We start from the raw sequence: 21001 nt of genomic DNA on the forward strand, positions 1-21001 counted from the left end.
TGTGCTTAAAATGTGGCTTCGATCAAAGGAATAAATTACATTTTAAAATATATTCAAATAGAAAAAAAGTTATTTAATATAGTAAAAATATTTCAAAATTTGATCAAATAAATGCAGGCTTGGTGAGTACAAGATAATTCTTTAAAAAAAATGGTAGTGTATGTGTATACTTTACATAATTATATTGAATTAATTTCTTAATTCTTTACAGTAAACTCAGTATGTGCACATATATAGATCTATAGGAACAATAACAAAATAAAAACACAGAACCACAAATGCAAAATTTAAACTGTCAAATTTATTAGATAAAAAATGAATACAGTTATCCAGGTACACAGCATTGCATGTGCATCTTGCAGCATAAACTAATGTTTTAGAATTATCTGCTCATTGCAGACCTATGGACAATTGGATACACATTTTATAATAATCTGCTGCTGACTTTAGGTCAGAAAATACCTTTTTGTGAGTCCATTTTATGAGATTTATGCCATGTTCTGATCATAATACAAAGTACCTTTCTTATGGAGAGAGTCTTTCTGTGACACTAACTGTATGACCTATAAATAGAATTGTATTATTTTGATTTATGGTTTTCTTTTGTTATTACAGGTCAAAAAATTACACTTCTAGTTTGGTCAATTCCTATATATTCCTATATTTAATAATTGATTGTAAAACAGTGCAAACACTGAATACCTGTTAATTATCTACAGTTAGTTTATTAGGAATGTTCAGGCAACTGTGTTAAAACACTAAGGCCATGGTCAAGTATCAGTTGATTTCATCACTCTGATGAGCTCACAAAATTGTGTAACAGCAGACAAACTTTGTCTGTCTTTAGTGTATTCCAGGTGAGAGATCTGTGCGTCTCACTGCTTCAGCACAGGCAGCTCTCTGGGTTTAAAGTAGGCCTGCGACATTCCCATAGCATAAATATACACCTTGGAGTCCACCACTATTTTCTCTTTCCGCAACAGCTCTATAAAAATAACAAAGAGAAACAATTACAGTGAATAAAATATAATGAATAAAAATCGTACTAAATAAAATTCAGCCAAACGATCACCCACCATCAATTTTTTGCTGAAACTCATCCAGAGGTAGAAGAATAACCTCCACAAATTCTAAGAGACAAACAATAATATATTTTTAGTAAAATAAAATGGGGATTTTATTATTAATATATATACACACACACACACACACACACACACACACACACACACACACACACACACACACACACACAAATACATATATATATACATACCTCCATCACCTAGACATGCACAATAGAGACAAAAGAAAAAAGTGTTGCTTAGCATTAATTTGAAACACAATATGGACTTATAATAAATAAATAATGCTATTTTACTCACCCAGTTGCTGAGTAGGGTTTATATTTTCAATGTCATCTCCATTGATATGTACCACCACCATCTGTGTGGTGCAGTTAGACAAGCCCGGGTCTAAACATGTGACTAAAAGACAGAAAATGTAACATAAGATGAGATTAGATATTAAAATATTTAAGTTCATATACATTTTATCTGATATTCACACATTACAACAGGTGTACCTGGAGTAACACCCACTACTTCTCCTTTGTAACCAGTTTCCTCCTTGAGTTCTCTCAAAGCAGCAGTTTCAACAGTCTCATTGTCATCTATCAGACCTGAAATATTCAAGGACAGAGAATGATCAATAAATACATAGCCCTGCATCATATTTCCTGTATGAAATGAAACCAATACTTGTTTCCTACGTGTGCAGATTCAAAAAATAGTGTCTGTTTTGCTCAAGCATGTCACACTTTCTTAAAAATATGATGCATTTTATAGCATTTTTGCTAAAAAAGTGAATGCCTTAATGACCAGAAAAACTGCCACAAAGACAAGATTCCCATCTTCTACTGAGCCAGATTACAACTATTTTTTTCAATTCTCAGCTGATTTTCACATGTATGAATGATTCTAAAGACATTATTTTATGCCTAATCACGATTTCCACTTTTATCACTCATTTGCAGATTGTAAAATGATACATTTTTAATAATATTTTTTTGTCAATAAAACAGACACATTTGACTTCTTTAGTTATACTGATAAGTGCATTAAATCTGATGCATAATTTTAAAAACCTTAACTCTTATGTGATGAAAAGATTTTATTGATATTTTTGACTAATAAAATGAGGTAATATTATTGCAAATCATCAGGTTTATTTTTATTTTTTCCCAAGACACAGGACTGTGCTATTATAAAGCTAAATGACATTCATATGAGCTTGGCATCATCAGACCTGCAGGAAACTCCAGTGTGTTGCATCCCATAGGTGGTCGAAACTGCTTCACCATTACAACACCGTCTTTATGCAGAGTCCTCTTCAGAAGGGCTATGATTGCTACACCTTAAAATGATTTCCAACATGTTAATAATTATAGAACATTAAAGCATATGGTTCCAATAAGACTGTACACACACACCATCTGCTTCATTGTTGGCGACTCGGGTTGTTCTCTTTGCGGTTTCCCATGTTCTGAGGAGACAAAGATGCACTAATAATATGCATATAGATCATATCCTGCATATTTAAATAACTAATCACACCAATCTATCTATTTACAGTTGAGATCAAAAGTTTACACACACCTTGCAGAATATGCAATTATTTATTTTACCAGAATAAGAGAGATCATGTAAAATGCATGTTATTTTTTATTTAGTACTGACCTGAATAAGATATTTCACATAAAAGACGCTTACACATTGTCCACAAGAGAAAATAATGGTTGAATTTCTAAAGAATTATCCTGTTCAAAAGTTTACATATACTGTGTTACCTGAATGATCCACAGCTGTGTTTTTTGTTTAGTGATAGTTGTTCATGAGTCCCTTGTTAGCCCTGAACAGTTAAACTGCCTGCTGTTCTTCAGAAAAATCCTTCAGGTCTCACAAATTCTTTGGTTTTTCGCCATTTTTGTGTATTTGAATCCTTTCCAACAATGACTGTATGATTTCGAGATCCATCTTTTTACACTGAGGACAACTAAGGGAATCATATGCAACTATTACAGAAGGTTCAAACACTGATGCTTCAGAAGAAAACTCAATACATTCCGATTTTACATTTAAACTTGAAAATCAGATTAAAAACTTATTTTGTCTTCAGGGAAAAAAATAAGTATTTTGTGTAGCTTCTGAGCAGTACTAAATGAAAAAAAAATATTATATTTAAGCAATTCTTTTCAAAAGTTGGATCTTTTTTTTCCGGAGCATCAGTGAGCATTTGAACTTTCTGTAATAGTTACATATAGTGCCTCAGTGCCTCAGGTCAGTGCTAAATAGAAAATAACATGCATTTTACATGATCCCTCTTATTTTGGTAAAATAATTCACATTTTGCAGATTACGCAAGGTGCATGTAAACTTTTGACCTCAACAGCATGTAAAAATTACACTGATTAGGTTGATTAATAGAAAGCAACAATAAACAAGATTATTCTAATCATTGGAAATATCATCATGTCCACTCAAAGTTTCTCAGAGGTCAAAGGTCACACATCACTCCCATTCAATCACAAATCAATACCTGGTGCTTCCAGAGGGATCCACATATGTGGTCTTCTCAAGCTTCACCCATGTTCCACTTGCAATCAGCTAACAAAAACACATTATTCATATTCATATAGCACAACCCATTACAATTGCTTTAACACAGTGATTTACTTAATGTTGTTCCTTTTCCTCTTTACACTTAATAGAAAAAATGCACTATAGAAAGAAGCTCATACAGGTTTGTAACATCATGAGAGTGAGCACAAGATGACAGTATGTTCATTTAAGGGTGAACTATCACTTTAAGACAGATTCTTACCTCCTCTTTGATGACATGAGGTTCAGTAGTCGCTTTCTTCGGAGAGCTCATGATGTGCAGGCGATCAGTAATGTTGTTTATGCTCTGGAACAGCTGCAGTAATTCTGCACGTACAACAGACATTAAGTTACAGTGCGCAAGATGCTGTCATGATGACCACAGTCTATTTCAGCAAATCCATAAAACGTAACGGGAGATCTTTCTAAGTCGTTGAAATTAGTCAAACACGTACCAGATCACTCCTAATGGATGTCAGATAAATCACAGTGAACTATCCAGTTTAGTTTTCTTCCATGTAGTCACATGCTCAGTAAGTATCTGCCTACTCGTGTCACGCTAAAACAATTCCCACTTTAGTACATGGCATCGAATTATCGTTATATGCGTTATATTGTTAATCCGATCACTAATATTTACTAGATTTACTAGAATTCAACACAAACTCTGATTGAACTATAAAAATACAGAATAGTTTCAAAAACAAAGCACGGTTATAATCCGGAACCTTTGTTATTGGTGCAATCGTTGTGCCGGTGTGTTTTTGAGGTTGCGCAGATTAGTATTGTAAGTTTTAAGCAGCATGAAGAAAGAGCAGGTTGTAAACTGTCAGTTTTCGGTTTGGTATTCTTTATTCAAGAAACACACTATTAAAAGGTAAGAGAGTTATTTGTCCAGTTTGATAATATATAATGATCGGGAACACTCAGAAAGTCCACAAAATCGTGCGTTAGCATTGGCATTATGATATGATTCCATCACTGTACTATATATACATTTTTTTTTATAAATAAACGTAAAGATTTTAAGCTTCGTTATTGTACATTATATATAATAAAATTGTGTACTATAAGATTAAACCCTTATATAGTTATCTGTGATGTTAATATAGATATGTCATTGCTATAATTAGGCATCAATACTTATTTTCTCTTCTCCCAGCTTGATTCTTCCTATACCTCAAAATGTAATCGATTATTTATTAGATGACGGGACACTTGTGGTTTCTGGAAGGTGAGATTTGGGCTTGGGATTGAAAAATTATAACTCTTTTTGTTGTTGCCTGGTTATTGAATAAATATCTAATTGTCTAATTGTCTCTCTTTATAGTGAAAACAACAATTCGCAAACGCAGACCAATAACAGTGACTCGGATGAGGAGGACATTCAGGTATGGGTGTGGTTGTATGTTGAGATATCTTAAACAGCTCAACCAATTTACTGATTTCATGCTTTTGGTTTCCAGTGGACTGATGATGAAACCACAACGGCAGTTACGGTGTGTATTCCTCTGAGCCAATCAAAGCTGTCATGTCACATGTTCAGATACTTAATTGTGTGAATTGTTTTCAGGCCCCAGAATTCCCAGAGTTCAACATAAAGGTGCAAGAGGCAATAAATATTCTCGGTGGGTGCGTCTTTCCAAAGCTGAACTGGAGCGCCCCTCGGGTGAGAAGATGCTTCTTACAATTGCATTTCATACACATCAATATACAGTATGATACTCACAATATATTTTATCTTTCTGTGTTCCACTCAGGATGCCAACTGGATTGCCCTGAACAGTTCCTTACAGTGTCAGAGTCTAAGCGACATCTTCCTTCTTTTCAAAAGTTCAGATTTCATCACGCATGATCTCACACAGCCGTAAGTGTCTCGCACAGATCTCTGGCCTCTCACAGGTCAAGAAAGCAAGTAATAATTTTGTACTCTTTTGGCAGATTTCTTCATTGTAGTGATGATTCTCCAGACCCAACTATAAACTATGAGGTACAGAAAACAGTCAAACATAACCTTAAAAAAGATTTTTATTCCAAATAAATAATCCTTAGTGAGTAAAGTAAATAATCTCAAATAAATAAAGATTATTAAATAATAAATAGTTTCTCCTTGGGAATCTTTTTGTGCAGCTGGTGTTGAGAAAATGGAGCGAGCTCCTTCCAGGAGCAGAATTCCGCTGCTTTGTGAAAGAGAACAAAGTAATTGGTATGAAAATTGTTAATTCGTTAACCTGATGTGTGAATATTCTATTTTAAATGTAATGCTTTTAAGTGAATGTATTGTATAAAATATGGAAATACAGTTGAAGTCAAAAGTTTACGTACACCTTGCAGAATCTGCAAAAATAAGAGGGATCATACAAAATGCATGTTATTTTTTTAACTTGCATGTTCCTCAGAAGACAAAATAAGTTAAATTTATCCTGATCTTCAAATTCTTAATGCATAATTTTTCCTTCTGGAGCATCAGTGAGCCTTTGAACTTTTTGTAATAGTTGCATATGAGTCCCTCAGTTGTCCTCAGTGTGAAAAGATAGATCTCAACATCATGCAGTCATTGTTAGAAAGGTTCAAATACACAAAAATGCTTAAACTAAGAATTTGTGGGACCTGGAGGATTTTTCTGATGAACAGTGGGCAGTTTAACTGTTCAGGACAGTTAAAGGGACTCATGAACAACTAAAACTAAAAAAAAAAAAAAAAAAAAAAAAAACACAGCTGTGGATCATTCAGGTAACAACACATGTACTAAATAAAAAAGAACATGCATTTTGTATGATCCCTCTTATTTTGGTAAAATAATTAACATTTTGCAGATTCTGCAAGGTGTATGTAAACGTTTGACTTCAACTGTAAGTAGAACATTTCAAACAAAATGTCTGACAACATGGTCCTAGCACCTCTCTGACACCATGTGCATGTGATGATTTATATACTGAGATCAATTTTGTTATTTAGCAATCAGTCAGAGAGATTACACACAACATTACCACCACATCGCCAAACAAGAGGCCAGCATCTCCTCCTCTATACTGAAATTCTTTAGAAATCACATCCAATACCAGTTCCCAGATGAGGACTGTAAGTATATCAGTGTGGAGAAGGATAAAATATTTGTTGTTTGTTAAAAAGTTACATGCGTGCATTAAAAATGTATTGTCTTTTTTGTTTTAGTCGTTCTGGACATTTACAGAGACTGCTCAGTAAGTTTTTATGAATGCAAATTTCACATTTAAATCTAGTAATCATAAATGCAAGCCTGTGTTGTAAACCGAGTTGAGTTGAATCTTCAACAACTTAGGAAAATAATTGCACGTGCTTATAAAAATGTTTGATTTTCTAAAGGGACGTGTGTGGTTGATTGACTTCAACCCGTTTGGTGAAGTCACAGACTCTTTGCTTTTCACGTGGGAGGAGCTAACATCTGGCAAGAATCTCACAGCCAATCAAACACAAGATGACACTTCCCAGCAGGTAGTTCATACTTGAAAATGACAGTATTTTAAAAGACAAATGTGCTGTTATATTAATGTCATGCCTATTGTATTTTATTAGGACAGACCTGCCTTCCGTTACACCACCAGTGAAGTCACGGTGCAGCCCAGCCCATGTCTGTCCTACAGAATCCCACGAGACTTCCTAGACCTGACCACAGGAGAAGATGCTTATAAGCTCATTGATTTTCTTAAGCTGGTGCGTGAGATGGGGATAAAAACAGAGACAACGGCCTCAGAAAAACTATCATACTTGTTACATTGATGCAGCAGAATGCAGTTGTCAGTCCTGTTTTAGAGTGCAAACTCACATTGTTCTGTATTCAATAACCCAAGTGCGTCACTTAAAGGAATATAGTCTTTCTTCATCAGAAACAGATTTGCAGAAATTTAGCAATAAATCACTTGCTCACCAATGGATTCTTTGCAGTGGATGGGTGCTGTCAGAATGTGAGTCCAAACAGCTAATAAAAACAGTAAACCACACGGCTCCAGCTCCACAACTATCAGCTCTCATTCTGACGGCACCCATTCACTGCAGAGGATCTACTGGTGAACAAGTGATGTAATGCTACATTTTTGGGTGAACCATCTCTTTAAATATTACAAACTAGAATCTTAAGTGTTAAAGTGGCTAATATGTCTGATTTTACACTTGTATTTCTTTGTAATTGCAGAAAAAGGGTCAGCAGGAGGAGGAGGAGTCATCTGATGAAGAAGGGGTGGGATCTTAGTAGTTTGTTACTGCCTCCAATCCTGTTTGAATAGACCTGCCTGTATTTTTCAAGTGAATTGAAAGATCTTGATTTGCTTCTTCAGGGTTGAGATTAAATTGAGGTACTGAACTTTGGGTAACACTTTACAATAAGGTTCATTAGTTAAACATTAGTTAATGTATTAACTAACATGAACTAACCAAGAGCAATACATTTGTTACTGTATTTACTAATCTTTATTAACGTTAGTTAATGGAAATACAGTTGTTCATTGTTTGTTCATGTTAGTTCACACTGCATTAACTAATGTTAACAAAATTTTAATAATGTATTAGTAAATGTTGAAACTAACATTAACAAAGATTAATAAATGCTGTATAAGTGCTGTTCATTATTAGTTCATGTTAACTAATGTGGTTAACTAATGTTAACTAATGAACCTTATTGTAAAGTGTTACCGAACTTTGCAGGAAGTTCTCCTTGTTGTATATAATGGGGATTGTGCTTACCAATAAAGTCCCTGTCAAATGCTCAGCTAATATTCACACTTCTGTTACAGAAAATGTGTTTTTAGGCTTTCTATCTGCAGTAGTGCTCACAGACATACAATTTAAAGTGCAATAGATTTATAACTGTTATAAGGTAATAAAGCTTCAATAATAAGTGAAAGGTTTCTGTCTAAATTATGCCATCTTAAAATTTAGAGTAAACAATTTTTCAGCATCCACGTGGGGGCGCCAAATACTAAATAACATTGTGAACAAGAAAACGCTGTAATTGGAACATTTTTAAACTTTCTCTGAAATTGTACTCTAATTCCTAGGCCTTCAAAACTAATGGAATTTAATAAAAACATAAAACAGCATAATAATTTGTATAGTGCATATACTACACATTTCTAGTTCAGCCTTTTTGCTCAGCTTTAAAAACATTAAGAAATTGTTGTGTAATTGCGATCTGTATGAAATATATTTTTTAAAATCCTCATCTAGTAATCATAAATGACTAAAAATAAATTTAAAACACATGGAAATTAATTGGTCACAAGATTTGGAAAGCCTTTTAATTATTGTCTTGATTTAAATACAGTATTATGCACAATCTTTGTTAACACTTTGCAATAAGGTTCTGTACATTAACATTATTTGCTACAATAAATATAGATGTTAATTAATCGTAATTTATACATACATACATTTTTAATACCACATGTTGTAGAAATTAACATTAGTACATCAATTACGAACAAACATGAAGTTAACAAGAAACAGTTGTATACTGTTATAATATTGCAATAACATTAACCTAAATTAGTTACTGCTTGTTTGAAACGTGTTTGTTGTTATTGTGTGATTCCTAATGCATTAACTAAAGTTAACCAGTTAAATCTTATTGTAAATATTGTTACCAAATATATTTCTCCCCCGAATTGATCTCACTTTGGTGTACTCAAATGTACAGTATATTACATGACAAACAAGATGTCCATTTGAATTTAATTAGCAACAAATGAACAAGCTATGCACATCAAGGAGTCTTCATTAGCACTTTTTTTTACCGTGGTTGATGGGTTGCAAGATAAGGGAATGTTTCCTAATGACTGACAACCCCAATGCACAAGTGGACTCAGGAATCAGAGGAGAAATATCCTCTTGGAGGGAGGTAAAAAAAAAACAAGCGAGGGGGGGGGGTAGTGGTGACTGACTGTCAGATCAAACTGCTTAGATTTGCTGACTCAGAACTGGTAAAGAGAGAAGGAGGACAAGAGAGAGACAGAGAATGCAAAGGGAGGGACAGATTTTCCAGAGCTGAGAAACTGCAGTGGTTTGCAGCTGGAATACTCATGAGCGGTAGACTACAGCAGAGCTGACTGATGCGCACACACACACTCATTTTGTCCTCACCGCTGACTGTATTGATATATGTGTACAGCCTGCAGCCAATCTGACATCCATATCAGGCACGTGTCAAGCAAGCTTCAGTCCTACTAGTAAAATCTGCTCTCAAACTTGCTTTTTAACCCTTAAATGTTGCTTGATTATGGGGAATGTAGACATTTAAGGAACAGGAGGTGAATGGGTCTAATTGTAAACCATATTTATCTTTAAGTCACATGACAACATGCTGATCTCAAGGTAAATGTTGTTGTTATAACTATACAGTGTCTTGATGTGTTGCTTAATAGCAATGCATTGATTTTTAAGTGCACTTTATTGATAAACACAAGCACATTTACAACTCTAAAGCTAGATTGTGCACTACTACAGCATTAGATTGCTAATAGGTGCCACCAGATGTAGCTAAAGTGTTGTTTTACCTTGATTTAGTCTAAACTGTGTTTCCTAACTGACTGACTTTGTTGCTTTAAAATGCAGTAACTATTAACAATGATCAATATCTTCTTCCATGTCCCATAATGCCTCTATATTGAAATGACGAGTGTTTCATTTCCTCCAGGGTACCCTGAGAGTTTAGACTTTATTAAAATAAATGTTCTGAACAGATGCATGTCTTTTTCAGTTTGACCTGAGCATGCTTTTGGTGCAATGCGAACAATCCACACAGCCACACAGTCTCTCCTCCTCCTCTCTTCTACTCTCTCATATGGCAAGCCAATTTAACATTTATTGCTTAGAACTTTGTTACTAGAACTATTTTTGAATACTGGAAAATGATCCAATATTATTTTCTTTTTGCAGTTTCATTAACTATTCCTTAGATACTAGTATATATTTGAATAGTATTTTTTTAAGTCAGTTTTATTTTATAACTCTTCCCACAATGCACTTTCCCCCCAGTGGCTTCTCCTACTTTTCCTAGTGATATTTAGTGTCAGTTTATCAGGAAGTGGTGATTTTGTTCTCTTTGACTCATTGGATAGAAACAGTGCTTTTTTGCAAATGTTTTATGCAATATTCCAATTTTGCACATAAGTTAAATTCGCAACTTTGGATGGAAACCCGGCTAGTGTCTCACATTTAATTACATACTAGTACGTAATCCATTACTAATAGTCATTATCACATCTATTACATTATTAATAGTAGCAAAATGTAATTTTTGCCACTGCCTTATGAGTTGTGGTTCACATATCAGACTTCTGGTTCATTAGCCGCAATAAGAAATAACAAGAACAACAACCTTCAGTAAATGGTAACACTGTTTGCACTACAAACCAGTGTGTTCATAATTAAGATAATACATTAAAATAATATGGTGGGACACACCAATTTGCAATCAAACAGCAAAACAAGCTGTTTTGTACAGCTAAAATTAGCTGGACATGATTGAAACCGGAAGCCAGACCCATAAAATTTACAAATGGCTGCACCCACTCTTACAGCAAAAATAAAGTGGATAATATTAAGAATTACTCATTCTTCAGTTACATATATCTATTATAGTAGAAGTATCTATTTATTTTTTGAGTACTTAATTGAATAGACACTAGCATCTATTGAACACCAGAATGTTATACACTTATTACTAGTAACATTTTTAGTCGTAATAGTAAGATTACCTCTGATAGACACTATTCCTTGTTGTATGGTAAACACTAATGTATATGATACACACATTATCTGAAATATAAGGGTCAATGTTTACAAAATGTTGAATCTAGAAAAAACTTATGTAAAAAATGAAATATAAAGTAGCCAAGTATTACGCCATTATGTGTAACAAGTAGTGAAAAAGAGATACTACTGAGGTAAAAAATGTACTACTAACAATTCAATAGCGCATATTGAAATAATGCATCAGGAATGAGTGATATAAAAGCAAAAATCGTAAAATAAATCCCTTAATTTGCAAAAAAGTCTGTCAAAGTATTTCTGTATAATTGCCTCCTAGAAGTTTTACAAAACTGCATTCCCAAACAGATGCCATTTATTTTTGGCAATTATTATGTTTCATCTACTTTTTATAAGGCACAAATAGTTTATTATATGGACCTTTTCCTGAAAGCGGAAGTCACGCCTGACTCTTAACCTGAAGAATGCTTAGCATTTTTGATCTTCATTGTTTCTAGTCAAATTAGCGTATATTTCGAGTGTGTAAATGACACGAAGTTGCCGACGTTATCTACATTAAAAACAGATGGACTCTATATGAATGGTTTCCTATGGAGACCGGAACAGAAGAGCATCCAATCCGATGTTAAAATTCATAATGGCGGCGCTTATTGTTTACTCAAGAGAAAGGTCTATATGAAAATAATTTTATTCAGTGGCTTCTCCTACTTTTCCTAGTGATATTTAGTGTCAGTTTATCAGGAAGTGGCAATTTTGTTCTCTTTGACTCGTTGGATAGAAATCCGGAATATCTAACAGTAGCAATTGAAATTCTGTTTGGAATTTATTACCAGTATCAAGTAAATATTTACTTATCACAACTGGTAAAGTAATTGGTAGCAAAGCTGATTATTCAAAATGTGTTCATTAAAAATAGTAAGTGCATGTAAATAAATAGACGCGCGTTAGTTGAATGTTAAAACGGCTTGCCATATTTCTCATGCATTTGCTCTTTGTCAGGTCGCGCGGTGAGGAGCAGAGCATCTTCCTCCTCCTCCTCATTCACTCACTCTCTCTCCTCATTGCCATAACAACGGATGCAGCGCATCAGTCCGCGCGGGATCAACGTTCAGCAGCCGCGCGTGGCGGAATAAACCCGCACCGGTGCCGTTAAGACTCCGCAAAGGTGAAACACTCACGCACGCGCCTCTCCGAACTATTTACGTCAAACCGTTTAAGCTGCTTGAGGGAGACGAGCGCACGCGGGAGATCCTCCTCACCAGGGTTATTCGGTAACGGTACAACCGGGGGAAGGCGAGGGAAGAAAGACAAGCAGAGAGCAGGAAGTGCAGCGTGGGAAAGCGGGGAAAATCTCCGGGGATCTCCAGCGCTCACTTCTCCATCTACGGTCCTCCCCGTTTTTTTCCGCCATGGCTCGGGAGAACGGAGAGGCCGGCGGGGATTGCTCGTGGAAGAAGCAGGTCGATGATATCAAGGAGATGTTTGAATTCAAGGAGGTGCTCGGGACGTAAGTAACTTTTGTTTTGGCTTTGACTTGAGGCTGGAACCAAAAACGAGGACCAAAATTCACCATAGTAACCATAGTTTCACCTCAGTTACTGCTCCAGGTTAGCCTGGTTTTGGTGACTTACTGGCTGTTCAACACCAGTTTGGCCAATTAAAAACTGTAAAATCTAAATGTGTCATTACTTTCAAACAGCGTCAGTATATTGCTCTCTTTTTTTGTTTGTTTGTTTGTTTTTTGTTGGCAGTGGTGGCTAATAACAATACAACAACAGTACAGTTTTTTTTTAAAGTAAAATCAAAGTAAACAAAACACTTTTGACCACTTTGAACAGAATTATGATTACAGAAATATATTTGAAGCCTGTGCATTTGAGTATAAATGACAAAAAATGTTATGACAAGTTAAATTGAAAGACAAATATGTGACCCTGGACCACAAAACCAGTCGTAAGTAAGTAGCAATAGCCAAAAATGCATTGTATGGGTCAAAATTGTAGATTTTTCTTTTATGCATGCTAAAAATCATTAGGATGTTAAGATCATGCTCCATGAAGATATTTTGTAAATTTCCTACTGTAGATATATAAAAACTTAATTTTTGATTAGTAATATGCTTTGCAAACAACTTAATTTGGACAACTTTAAAGGCGATTTTCTCAATATTTCGATTTTTTTGCACCCTCAGATTCTAGATTTTCAAATAGGTGTATCTTGTCTAAATATTGTTCTATGCTAACAAACCATACATTAATAGAAAACTTTCAGATGGTGTATAAATATCATATTTTAAAAAAAGTAAGCCTGAACTGGTTTTGTGGTCCACGATCGCATATGTTATGTTATAATATTTATAAACTTTTTACAGTGTATGCTGTAAAAGTTTATTTTCAACCTGAATAGATTAGTTTTCACATTTTGTTGGTAAACAAAGAGCTAGTAAACAATCAGTTATAAACAATAACGAACAACCCTGTTTAAAATCCATCATAAAATACTCCAATATGATCACTAGCAACTTGACCATCTTGGACCGGCAACAAAGGCCAGTTTAAGGTGGTTAAACTGGTTTCGGATTGGCTAGAAAACAGCTACCATGTTCCAGCTTAAACTGGATTTTCCAACAGGTCGTCCTTCCAAGCATAAATGTTTTGTAGCTAAACAAGAGAGGAACATTAATGTTCTGATGGTGGTTTCATTATTATTCACAAGGTACAAAAGCTGTCACTGGGGCGGTACCTTTTCAAAAGGTACACTTTTGTACCTTTTAGGTACTAATATGTACCTTTAAGATATCAATATGGACCCTTTAGGTACAGAAGTGTACCTTTTAAAAAGGTACCGCCCCAAAGACATCTTTTGTACCTTTACTTCTGAGAGTGTAGAGTCAGAATGCACTGCAAAAGCAATATTTTTGATGCCCTGAAGGTGTTTTGGTGGAGTAATTTCATGCTTATGTTGTAAAAACGTGAATAATGTTTTTTTGTTTAGTGCGTGAAAGGACATGACGGTTTCCGTTACCCCACATGCAGTGCTTTTGCAGCGGTTGTGGTCATGCATGTGTGTTTGATGGCAAATCGTGGGACTGCTTTACAGTCTGCAGCCACTTGCATCACCATGCATGCATGTTTTAATTCACCACGCATTAGTGATTTACTCTTAGGTTGTTAGTTATATTAAATACCTTCTGGCCCTATATATACAGTATAGTACAAGGTGCACCAGTGCAATGTTTTTGTTGTGAATCCTCTTAAGCCTGCATAGTGTTTATACGTGCTGCGTCGGGTCGTCCGGTCGCTTTGACTGCAGTAATTTAATCTCTGTGTGCTAACCAGGGGAGAGTCGGATTAACCAGGTCGGATTATTGCAGTGGAGGAAGACAGTTCTTGAATAGATTGTGTCCAAATTTCATAATGCACGTCTGAGAGGTTCGCTCAATGAGCATGTTGATACTTTGCACACAGGGCCGAAAACTGACATTTTGCCACACATTTACATTACAGTTATATTTAAAGGAACACTCCACTTTATTTGGAAATAGGCTCATTCTCCAACTCCCCCCGAGTTAATAAGTTGAGTTTTACCGTTTTGAAATCCATTCAGCCGTTCTCCTGTTCTGGCGATATCACTTTTAGCATAGCTTAGCATAGATCACTGAATCCTATTAGACCAGTAGCATCACGTTCAAAAATGACCAACGAGTTTCGATATTTGTCCTATTTAATACTTGACTCTTCAGTAGTTATATTGTGTACTAAGACCAGTGGAAATGCAACGCTGCGAGTTTCTAGGCTGATAAGATTAGGAACTACACTCCCATTCCGGCGTAATAGTCAAGGAAGTTTGCTGCAGTAATAAGGCTGAAGCAGGAGCAGTAATACCACGCAGCACATGTGCAAATGCTAAACTAGCTGGGAACTCATTTCTGATAATACTCCGCCTGCTTCGGCCATATTACGGCAGCAAACTTCCTTGACTTCAGTGACTTGCATTGTATGAATCACTAAAGTCTATGTTTTAGCTAAAAATCTTCTTTACTGTTCTACCAAATTAAAAACTCACATATATCTTGGATGGCCTGAGAGAGAGTAAATGAAAATTTGGGTGAAGTCAGAGCTGGTGAAATTTAGAGGCGTGGCCTATTTTGCATATTTAATGAGTTACGAGTGTATACGAGTTTTAGTCATGCTATTTTAAGGCATCAAGGCATCAAAACTGTTAAATATATAATTTTAATAATCAAAGATGAGTTTTAAGCCATACAATTAGTAACTGCAGCGGGACTTAATATAATTACAGTAGCAAGAACAAGGGTGTCACAAGATTACACTGATGTAAATAAACTCGTTCAGTTGGAGGAGTGTTTGGTAATGGAAGAGCTTTGTGTCTGTGAGGACACATCTATTAAACCTATGATTAGGTGGATTTGAGCTCGATGTGAAGACGCTGCCGTCATAGCAACCCAAGAGACAGGAGTCATGGCAACTCCGACTGGCCCGTTCAAGCACACCATTAAGAGGGTCTCACCGATCTTCATTTTCCCCCTTATAAAAAAACGCTGCTGGCATCGTACGGTCCTTTCCTCCCACGCTCGTGGCGCACGCAGATTTTATTTATCCACCCACAGACATCCAACTGGCCATTATAAACCAGTACGCAGCATGCCTGATCTTTACTGTATTCACAGTTGAGTGTTATTATTTCCTTTGGAAATATTGATTATTGATTCGGTCTAAAATGGCAAGGAGAAGCCGCAGCATACTTATAACCCTGTTCGTTCACTCTATTCGAGGCTTTTCCTGGAGAACGACAGCTGTGTTGGCGTTTCCGGCAGAGCGGAGGGTATTTCTGCCCATATTCTTGACGGATGTGTCAAATTCAACAGTTGGGCTCTGCAGGGGCAGCTTTCTAAAACCGTGTGTTTTCAGAAACGAAACGACCTCGGCTATTTCACATCCTCTCTCGACCATCTCGCACTTGGAGTTGCATGAATCTTTCAGTTTTAGCTTGTTTGGCCCTGAATGACCAAGCAGGACAGACTTCACTTGCTTTTTCTAGCTTTTGCGCTTTGTGTTTGTGCATGCAACCGCTAGATCATTTCCTCATCTCTCAGATTCTACTTTTAAACCTTGTGTAACCTCTTTATCAGATGTTAAAAACCAAAAACACTAACTCTAACTGTGAGTTGGATGTGGCTTCTGTGTTGTTCAGTAAGTTCAGTAAGTGTTCTGTTAAATCTTTACTATACATTATCCGCTTTTTTGTGATGGTACAGTAAAATGAACACCAAATAATAAGAGGTTTAATATTTTAATATTAACGTAATATTGTTTCAGTTAATATAATATGTGATTATTATAAATATATTATAAACATATTATTTATAAAAAATAATTCTGTATTCATGTTAGTTAACACATTAGGACACATTGATGTAAAGTGTTAAAATTTTTGGTATTAAATACAATTTAAGTGGACAAACATTTATTTAGTATACCTTTAAGAGACTTTCCACGCAACAACTCCTCATTTGCAACCAAGCATGAGTATCTGTGACAAGGATTTTATAATAGAATCTCATTTTGAACTCTGGCTCGCCCTGCAAAAGTCACTTTAATAGAGTACAGTGAGAGAGAGAGACAGAGAGACATTCTTAAATAGAGGACAAAGCCAGGAGCACAGGCCTGAAAATGGAGCAGGCAATTAAGGGCTTCATGGCCTCAATGTTTCCTCTCTCTTTTTTTTTATATCTCCCCTGCCTTTCCTTTCTCTCCTCTGGAGTCACCTCACCTGGTGCACTACGTGTGTGTTTTAGGTTGTGGCTGAGAGAGTTTTCTAACAGTAGCATGCTGTACCTGGCGCACACACACACACCTGTTGAGTGATCACATGACCTCCTGTGGCCTCTGGTCGCTTCACATATTGAATAATTCAGTTCAGGGAACAACACTGGGGGTGTTCACACACACGGATGAAACACTACACTGAATTCTCATGTCCCTGAGCTACTAGGCAGAGTGGACAAGTCTATTTCTACATATTCGTAGTGTGGATGTGATAATATTGTTATTATTAATGGACTTTCTTAAGGCAAGCATCACTATTACTAATGTTCCAAGGTTTATTGATGTGAACAAGTCCTTAACTTCCAAGTATTAAACTTGAGTGCATAATTTGCAGACATGAATGATTTAGAACATTCACTAATGTTCAAAAGCTTGGGATTGTTTAGATTTTTTTGGTAACACTTTAGTATAGAGACCAATTCTTAATATTAACTAGTTGCTTATTAGCATGCCTATTAATAACATATTGGCTGTTTATCAGTACTTATAAAGCATTTTTTTTTACATGACAATATTCTACATCCCAAATCCTACCCAATACCCAAACTTAACAACTACCTTACTAACTATTAATAAGCAACAAATTAAGAGTTAATTGAGGCAAAAGTCATAGTTAATGGTTTATTACTAGCGAGGATTGGACCTTAAAATAAAGTGTGACCGATTTTTTTAATGTTCTTGAAAAAAGCTCACCAAGACTGCATTTATTTGAACAAAAATACAGTAATATAGTCAAATATTATTCCAATGTAAAATAACAGTCTTCTACTTTAATATATATTTTAAAACATAATTTATTCCTCTGATAGATAAGCTACATTTTTAGCGTCATTGCTCCAGTCTTTAGTGTTACTTCAGAAATTCTAATATGCCGATTTGCTGCTCAAAAACATTTATTATTATTATTATCAACGTAGTTGCTGCTTAATATTTTTTGGACAGCATGATACTTTTTAGGATACTTTGATAAATAGAAAGTTTAAAATAATTAAAGCACATTTTTAAAATAGATTTTTTTGTAACAGTGTTAGATATATTTAATAATTTCTTTAAAAAAAATCTTACTGACCCCACATTTTGAACAGTGATATCTTATTTAAAAGATGTTGCAATACTTATTCTGGATACACAAAAAATATATATATATAGAAAGAGAAATAAAAAGGTTTTGTTATTGCGAGAGAGTGTGTCTTCATGTCGGTGAAAGTGTTCCCAACGGCTGTTCAGTGATGTGGTAAGCTTGATATCCTGAGTCAGCTGTCCGATGTATAATCTTTAGCTTCAGAAAGGGGAAAGTTACACTTACCCTGACAGAAAACATCACAAATTGCTTAAAGATAAAGTGTGTGCTTTTTTCAGTATTAAATACTTTCTCCATTTTGCTGAATTCAAATTGTTCAGAAAAGTTTGTGGTTGATTTCGGGTCTGAAAAGCAGTGTTGTTTTCGTCAACGATGACGATGACGAAATCATTTTGTTGACGCCACTTTTTTTCATGACGATAACGAGACGATGACGAGATAAAAATGGCTCGTTGATGACTAAAACATGACGAGACGTGTGTGAGTTTTCGTTGACGAGACGAGAATAGACGAAAATGTTAGTGGGTGGTCCGTCAGACGTTTAAAATGCATGACATTTCCGCTTATTGTGCATGCCAATTAAAACTTAAAAAGTATCTGACGCTATGGCAAGCCGTTTTAGCATTAAATACTCTTTGCTATACTAGTATGGCAAGCCGTTTTAGCATTCCATCCTTGTTTGTCTTTTATGTTCTAAAACATTCCTTCATTATTGTAATTATTGGTGAAAATAGTCGATCCGGAAGCTCACATTGTGTTGAACTATAGATCTGCTATTTTCAGAACTTATAAGTGACACTACCCAACAGCAAAATACTTACTGACCTACATTAATTTGTTAAAAGACTACTTTTTTCCCTTTTTTTGACTAAAACTAGACTAAAACCTTTTTGACTTTTCGTCGACTAAAATTGGACTAAAACTATCACATATAGAAGTGACTAAAATTTGACTAAAACTAATAAGCATTTTAGTCCAAAAGACTAAGACTAAGACTAAATCTAAGATGGTTGTCAAAAACAACACTGCTGAAAAGGTTGACAGCTTTGCAACAAATCCCTTTAAAAGTTCCTTCTCTCATAAACGGGCCCCTGTGGCACAATCTGTTTTAGAGAACAAAACCGTGCACAGTTTTGCAAGTTTCCTCTGATGCAAACATCTTGTGACCGCTCTAATAGATCCCCCCATGTGTGCAGCTCACAACAACCATCTGTTATGTGCCATCAACGTGTGCAGCATGAGTATCCATCAGGTATTAACAGAGAAATTACATGAAGGGATTGTGTAAGATCTTTATAAAAAAAAAAGTCATCTTATCCAATACACGTCGACAGGCTGGTTTGCAGGAAGTTTCACAGTAACTCTATAAGTTGTTTGGCTTTGAGGTCATTGGTGCCGGATTAATCTGCACTGATCAAAGCAAAACGGGATTCACGGTGGAGGAAGCCCGTCTGGAGATTATCCGCTCGCTTCCGTCTCTCCTCAAGCTCTGCCGTCTTTGGCTCGCTTGCTTGCTTGCTCTTCTGTTCATCTGAGTGTACGGTCTGGTTCTTGCCATCACTTTCAGCCACGGGGACGACCGTCTGTACTCGTGTCACCAATGTTTATCAGCAAAGCTTGTTCACTTAACAAGAGCGGGCAGATTCTGAATGAGATTGTGCCCAAATCCCATCTGCTGCTGACAACACGGGCACAACAACACACCTCCCACAAACAGTCTTATGTGTTTTTATAGACTTCAACATGTTTTTTTAGCGTTTGATGAACTTTAGTTGCATTAATATGCAACTGTGCTACAAATTTTGTCATTTTGAGGATCCAGGGTTTGATGCTTACTTTTTCCCCAAGTAACACAAAAGCACATTACAAAAATTTAGGGACACAAATACGGCTCTCACTAATGATTATTTGGTAATCAGTCGATTATTTTGACGATTAATCGAGCAATCAGATGGTTATAATAAATTTTTTCGTGGTGATAAAAATAGACCTAAGCAGACAGTAGCCTTTAAAATTACTTAAAACATATATAATAGCAATGAGGCAATAATAACTAGTTCAAATAAAGTATTAAAAGCAAGTAATCATATGGTTTCATTGAACAAGACAATGTATTATAAAACTATGTAAACTGTGTGAGGGTTTGAGCTTTAATTTTGACATCACCATGAACAGTTAGCATATTGAGAAAGATGTAAATAATTAAAGCTTATATATTAAAACTACATGGCATATATATTTTTTAGCGTGTGCAAATTCACAATAGTATTATGTTTTATTATGATGATAAATGGGTTCACTATATAATGCAGCCTTGGAAAACAGTCTAATTATGCTTCTCATGGATTCTTGTCCATGTAATGAGTCACTACCAGTTTATTTGACATGATGGCAATTGAGGATTTTTTAAAATTGAGTATTCGAATTGAATTAAGGAATCAAGACAGCTCTAGCCACAATGAAAATGTATCAAATTTAATTTAATAGTATACAAAACCTACACTTGATTTTTTAATATTCCTAGTTTTAATGCCATTTTAGTTATTGGAGCTTAATAAACTTTCCTTTTGGCATATTTATTTTTAAGGCCCTACATATTTCAGTTCCAGATATATTGGAATCTCAATATGGCATTTTCAGTGGTCAAAAACCAAATGTGGGTCACTTTG

The 21001-nt window shown here is 35.4% G+C and overlaps 3 protein-coding genes across 3 annotated transcripts in view; 2 read left to right on the forward strand and 1 right to left on the reverse strand.

The window, feature by feature from the left end:
- Positions 1-705: 705 nt before the first annotated feature.
- nudt5 (nudix (nucleoside diphosphate linked moiety X)-type motif 5) lies at positions 706-4194 on the reverse strand. The gene is made up of 10 exons (XM_073838607.1): positions 4115-4194; positions 3883-3986; positions 3598-3665; positions 2492-2544; positions 2308-2415; positions 1586-1681; positions 1386-1487; positions 1277-1285; positions 1077-1130; positions 706-985 (listed from the first exon to the last, which is right to left on the reverse strand). The coding sequence occupies exons 2-10, from the start codon at positions 3931-3933 to the stop codon at positions 876-878; spliced, it is 651 nt and encodes a 216-aa protein (XP_073694708.1). The 5' UTR covers positions 3934-3986; positions 4115-4194; the 3' UTR covers positions 706-875.
- A 228-nt stretch (positions 4195-4422) lies between these two features.
- On the forward strand, positions 4423-7997 carry cdc123 (cell division cycle 123 homolog (S. cerevisiae)). The gene is made up of 13 exons (XM_073838655.1): positions 4423-4536; positions 4822-4893; positions 4990-5050; positions 5126-5158; positions 5233-5328; positions 5420-5526; positions 5601-5649; positions 5790-5865; positions 6618-6740; positions 6834-6862; positions 7005-7133; positions 7215-7352; positions 7831-7997. The coding sequence occupies exons 1-13, from the start codon at positions 4463-4465 to the stop codon at positions 7885-7887; spliced, it is 1044 nt and encodes a 347-aa protein (XP_073694756.1). The 5' UTR covers positions 4423-4462; the 3' UTR covers positions 7888-7997.
- Positions 7998-12479: 4482 nt separating this feature from the next.
- Positions 12480-21001, forward strand: part of camk1da (calcium/calmodulin-dependent protein kinase 1Da) — a 72315-nt gene continuing 63793 nt past the window's right edge. The window contains exon 1 of the mRNA XM_073838184.1: positions 12480-12909. Within this exon, the coding sequence (XP_073694285.1) occupies positions 12812-12909 (98 nt within the window). The 5' untranslated portion in view covers positions 12480-12811. The remainder of the gene's footprint in view (positions 12910-21001) is intronic.

Source organism: Garra rufa, chromosome 4 (assembly GCF_049309525.1).
Source record: "Garra rufa chromosome 4, GarRuf1.0, whole genome shotgun sequence".
NCBI lineage: Eukaryota > Metazoa > Chordata > Actinopteri > Cypriniformes > Cyprinidae > Garra > Garra rufa.